The sequence below is a fragment of the Sabethes cyaneus genome, chromosome 3 (assembly GCF_943734655.1).
Source record: "Sabethes cyaneus chromosome 3, idSabCyanKW18_F2, whole genome shotgun sequence".
NCBI lineage: Eukaryota > Metazoa > Arthropoda > Insecta > Diptera > Culicidae > Sabethes > Sabethes cyaneus.
In genome coordinates this window covers 164,052,142-164,058,358 of record NC_071355.1, presented here as the reverse complement: position 1 = coordinate 164,058,358, position 6,217 = coordinate 164,052,142, and the positions used below count along the sequence as shown (strand labels likewise).

General features: G+C 38.7%; 1 protein-coding gene across 1 annotated transcript; it reads left to right on the top strand.

The window, feature by feature from the left end:
- Positions 1-466: 466 nt before the first annotated feature.
- Positions 467-5,813, top strand: LOC128740358 (uncharacterized). Its single transcript, XM_053835895.1, has 2 exons — positions 467-470; positions 3,982-5,813. The coding sequence occupies exons 1-2, from the start codon at positions 467-469 to the stop codon at positions 5,811-5,813; spliced, it is 1,836 nt and encodes a 611-aa protein (XP_053691870.1).
- The last annotated feature ends 404 nt before the right edge of the window (positions 5,814-6,217 follow it).

Below are 6,217 nucleotides of genomic sequence, written 5' to 3'. Positions count from 1 at the left end.
ATATTTACTTCAACAATTTTATAGCTTGAAGTATTTTGAGTAATATTGCAGAATACGAAATCCTATCTCGAACCGTTTCCATATTAGAGCGATTTTCCTGAGTCAAGTTAGGGTAACCCTGCTGTTTTGCGATTTTTCTCCATAACTTTTTTATTTTGCAATTCTCGCAAAACACTTCCTCAGATGACTTTTGAGGCTCAATAAGACGCAACTTTTGGTGAAAAACCTGTTTTAATCCACCTAGTGGTGAAAGGAACCTTTGTTATACGGTCTTACTTACTATTTGAGATAGAAATCGACACGTCTTCGGAACAAAATTCATCTATTGGTTAACGATGCATGGTGCGTTGGTTTACATAAAATTTTTGGAAATTGAATAAGTTCACGAAATTTGAATAAAATAGGAGCACTTATAAATTTTGGTAGATTCTTTTTTCAAGAAATTGCTGAGCAAGTTGTTCCTAATATGAGTAAGTGCAAGTAAAAGTAAGTTGTAAAAGGAAATAATATTCTTTAACATATACATTGCGTAGTAAAGGTCTTTTAAATGCCATATTGTTATAAAGTTACAAATCATGGTTTAACTAACGTATATTCTTCAATAAACTTGTTATGAGCAAAATGTTAGAATTATTCAATGCATTAATACTTTAATTTGTTAGGAAAATAGATCAGCATAAGCCGACATCACAGAAACGAAGCAAGCAGCATGTGAAGCCCGCAATTGATCTCAACTGGAACTTTTTCTCGTTTCTTCCTATGGAAAAATGGGTCTGTATGCAGCGGAATTATCAGCAAATGTAAAAGATTCAAAATGTATCCGTCTGTTGGTAGTCAAGCAATTCGAGGTCAAAATTGGGGTATTTATTATAATCAAAGTTCTACAGTTCCTAAACAAGCAAACATAGAGCTATACTATTTTCAGCAAAGTTGTGTATTTTTACTATTTGTACAACTTTGTACAACATACAATAATTACAAAAAGAGCTAAAGTAGAAACACTGATTTTACAAATTCATTTACAATAAATAAAATTTTTCCATCTTCGCTGAAGAGATTGAAGGTTGCTGTCTTCAGCAAAATTTCTTGTAATAAAATGCTCTAAAACTTTGCAGAACACATCAATGCGTAATATTAAAACTGAAGACAAATAATTTTTTTATTTCACTTTTAGGGGGATTAATCAAAATTTAAATTCTACCAGACGGTAGAGCTTTCAATTTCAAGAAACACTTCCAAAGGTTCGATAAACCTAAGACCAAGTTTTCCCAGGCAAAACTATAGTGCGCACGTTTTTTTTTTTGGTTTTGGGTTATTTTGCGCGCGAGTAAACCGTGTTACAAAAGTTGGCGCGAGTGTTCGAGGGTTAATATCTTTTGACCGGCAAAACCAATTCTTATGAAATTTCGCAGATACTTTCGCAGTGTCAAAACCTTTCGTTTGAAACTAAAATAATTGAAATTTGATACATTACTTTTTCTTGCTTTCGCGCCACCGTAAGAGCACCACAATAATAAAATTGGTGGACAAGACACAAACACGTATCACTCTTACAACATTTAAAGATAAAAACAATATTAAAAAAAAAATTATTTTTACCTACGAGTCGACCGGTTTCAGGCATTCTATGCCTATCATCAGGACGATGCCGATGTCCAACTGATTACGCATTGTTTATCTGGTTGTATCCACGTCGAAGAGCGGGAGAAATTGTTAACTTGATCTCACTTTTTTGCCAATCCAAAGAGAGGGGAAATTATTGGTGGATCATCTCCATTCATAAGAGGTTTCTCTGCATTGGCGATATACATTGATTCCCATGCATTTAGCAGTGAAACCTTCTTAATGGTTTTGATTAATTTCGCACTCTCCCAATTTATTTTATGCCGTAATTCTTCACTGTGTGCTGCTACACTAGAGTCACATGATCGGCTGTGCTCCACGGCCTTCCTATGTTCCCTTAGTCTAATTTTAAATTTGCGACGTGTTTGTCCAATGTAGATAGCGGGGCAATCTTGGCATGGAATTTGATATATTCCAGATTGTTCCTCAAGCGGGATTTTGTCTTTGAGGTTGCACAACATTTCCCGTAGAGTGCAGCTGCTTTTGAAGGCTGTCGCAAATCCATGTTGGTGAAGAATGTTTTTGATCGAGTTTGTTATAATTGGATAAAACGGTAGGCTGATCCTAACTTTCTCATCGCTGTCTGGTTGAAGAGTTGTTGCATTCTGTCGGTGTCTTTTCCGTTCATGTTTCCGCAGGATTTTGTTCACAAAGTTGCTGTCATATCCATTCTGTCCGGCGATTTTGTGTATTTTCTCCCTTTCCGCATTAAACTCTTCTTTAGGTTTAGATCTTCGCATCTCAATAAAAGAAGACAAAACTTTGAAATTTGGCATCTACCGTAAACCAACTTCAACAGACCGTTTCATAACATCCGACTCCAATCATTTTGGAGCCCAAAAGCAAGCAGCATTCCACTCGATGGCCCACCGCCTTTTCAATATACCGTTAGAAGAAGAAGAGTTTAATGCGGAAAGGGAGAAAATACACAAAATCGCCGGACAGAATGGATATGACAGCAACTTTGTGAACAAAATCCTGCGGAAACATGAACGGAAAAGACACCGACAGAATGCAACAACTCTTCAACCAGACAGCGATGAGAAAGTTAGGATCAGCCTACCGTTTTATCCAATTATAACAAACTCGATCAAAAACATTCTTCACCAACATGGATTTGCGACAGCCTTCAAAAGCAGCTGCACTCTACGGGAAATGTTGTGCAACCTCAAAGACAAAATCCCGCTTGAGGAACAATCTGGAATATATCAAATTCCATGCCAAGATTGCCCCGCTATCTACATTGGACAAACACGTCGCAAATTTAAAATTAGACTAAGGGAACATAGGAAGGCCGTGGAGCACAGCCGATCATGTGACTCTAGTGTAGCAGCACACAGTGAAGAATTACGGCATAAAATAAATTGGGAGAGTGCGAAATTAATCAAAACCATTAAGAAGGTTTCACTGCTAAATGCATGGGAATCAATGTATATCGCCAATGCAGAGAAACCTCTTATGAATGGAGATGATCCACCAATAATTTCCCCTCTCTTTGGATTGGCAAAAAAGTGAGATCAAGTTAACAATTTCTCCCGCTCTTCGACGTGGATACAACCAGATAAACAATGCGTAATCAGTTGGACATCGGCATCGTCCTGATGATAGGCATAGAATGCCTGAAACCGGTCGACTCGTAGGTAAAAATAATTTTTTTTTAATATTGTTTTTATCTTTAAATGTTGTAAGAGTGATACGTGTTTGTGTCTTGTCCACCAATTTTATTATTGTGGTGCTCTTACGGTGGCGCGAAAGCAAGAAAAAGTGAAATCATGGCTACAACCAGTGAGCGCCTTCGCCTTTATGGCCGACTGATTACGAAGAAGAGAATGTTGCTTTTGCACCTACAATTTTTAACAAAATGTAAAAGAAAAGGTCTGATTCCAAAGTTTATTAAAATCAACACATCGACAAAAAGTGAATCGGGGAAAAAGGCCACTAATAAAGCTAAAAAATTGTGGTTATCAGAAGAGATCAGATTGAAGCATAAACAAGTGTCTGTTGTCGAAGAAGAACTTTATCCGCTTCATTTACGGCTGCTGAAAGAAATAGAATACCATACAGCGGCTGAGTGTGTTGTATACAAATGTGAAGATAAAAGGCTTGAGTGTTGGCAGAAAGTGTTGGACAATGTGCATCACAATTTGTCTAAGCGGGTGATGCAAACGAAGCAAAAACACCATAAAAAGCTGCTTTCTCTAGAACGATTGCAAAAATCGAACCCCGCACATCAAACCCCGCAAGTGATCGACAATTTTGTGGTCAATCTTTCTTCTACGCGTTTCACACAAAATGAATTAGCCCTCCTTAACAAAGGGTTAAATTTCGCAACTCTACCGTCTTCTGCTCCTATTGCAGACATTATAAATAGTGTTGAAAGTGTGGTCCAATACCAGGATCTTCCGTCTAAATCAGCTATCCGTCACGATATCGCAGAGTGTGTTGTGCGTGCCAAAAATAAGCAGGTGATAACTAACCGTGTCAAAGTTGATACCGCCAATATTATCAAACAGCTTAAAGAACGTAACGTGGTTTATTCCCGCGCTGATAAAGGAAATGCAATTGTGATCATGGATAAAAACGATTACGACTCGCGCGTACTCAACATGATCAATGAAGGTCCGTACGAAGAGTGTAAATTCAAAAATGGAAAACCCAAAGATCCTCTCAACACTATGATAGACGAGGCTAACGTTGTTCGACAAAAAGTGGCACGGCTAATGGGGGATGAAAAGCTTGAGCGACGTCTTTACGTACCGAATCCGAAGGTCGCCTCACTATACTGCCTACCCAAAATCCATAAGAATCCATTGTCTATGCGTCCAATTTCGTCAAACATCTGTACACCAACCGAGAAAATGGCGGCTTGGCTGGTAGATGAGATCAAACGATATCCTGTGACTCACGGCAAGAGTGTAAAAAACTCGATAGAACTTGTAGATCAGATTAAAGACCTCGAGATACGACGCAGTGAGATCATGGTGTCGTTCGATGTTGCTTCTCTGTTCCCCAGTGTACCCGTTGAAGACGCCTTAAAAAGCTTACGTGCACATTTAGAACGAAAACAAGTCCCCCCGAACCACATTGCGGCTTATCTTTCTGTGGCACAGTTGTGTATGAAGCAGAACTTATTCATGTTTCGCGGGAAGTTTTACAAACAAAACTTTGGCCTTAGCATGGGAAGTAAGCTTTCACCGCTATTAGCTGAAGTATTTATGAGCGATTTTGAGACCGAGGTACAAAAAGACAAAATGTTCCCCCGGGTTTGGAAGCGGTACGTCGACGATGTGTTTGCTTTGGTGAAGGAACGCTATTTGCCACAAACGCTCAACCTACTGAACTCGAAACACGACTCGATCAGATTTACGGTTGAAAAAGAACAAGACGGTACACTCCCGTTTTTAGATCTTCGCATCTCAATAAAAGAAGACAAAACTTTGAAATTTGGCATCTACCGTAAACCAACTTCAACAGACCGTTTCATAACATCCGACTCCAATCATTTTGGAGCCCAAAAGCAAGCAGCATTCCACTCGATGGCCCACCGCCTTTTCAATATACCGTTAGAAGAAGAAGAGTTTAATGCGGAAAGGGAGAAAATACACAAAATCGCCGGACAGAATGGATATGACAGCAACTTTGTGAACAAAATCCTGCGGAAACATGAACGGAAAAGACACCGACAGAATGCAACAACTCTTCAACCAGACAGCGATGAGAAAGTTAGGATCAGCCTACCGTTTTATCCAATTATAACAAACTCGATCAAAAACATTCTTCACCAACATGGATTTGCGACAGCCTTCAAAAGCAGCTGCACTCTACGGGAAATGTTGTGCAACCTCAAAGACAAAATCCCGCTTGAGGAACAATCTGGAATATATCAAATTCCATGCCAAGATTGCCCCGCTATCTACATTGGACAAACACGTCGCAAATTTAAAATTAGACTAAGGGAACATAGGAAGGCCGTGGAGCACAGCCGATCATGTGACTCTAGTGTAGCAGCACACAGTGAAGAATTACGGCATAAAATAAATTGGGAGAGTGCGAAATTAATCAAAACCATTAAGAAGGTTTCACTGCTAAATGCATGGGAATCAATGTATATCGCCAATGCAGAGAAACCTCTTATGAATGGAGATGATCCACCAATAATTTCCCCTCTCTTTGGATTGGCAAAAAAGTGAGATCAAGTTAACAATTTCTCCCGCTCTTCGACGTGGATACAACCAGATAAACAATGCGTAATCAGTTGGACATCGGCATCGTCCTGATGATAGGCATAGAATGCCTGAAACCGGTCGACTCGTAGGTAAAAATAATTTTTTTTTTAATATTGTTTTTATCTTTAAATGTTGTAAGAGTGATACGTGTTTGTGTCTTGTCCACCAATTTTATTATTGATACATTATCTTAGTCAAAATTATTATAAATTATTGTTAATTTTGACACATACATACTCTCATTTCTCTCTGAGCCCGTTTGTTGTTGAGCATAAGGGCCGTGAAAAAATTCCAAAATTTTAGTTGCCACCCGTTATCTGACGGATTGGCATGAAATTCTCTGAGGGCATACTTAAATACATATGTAT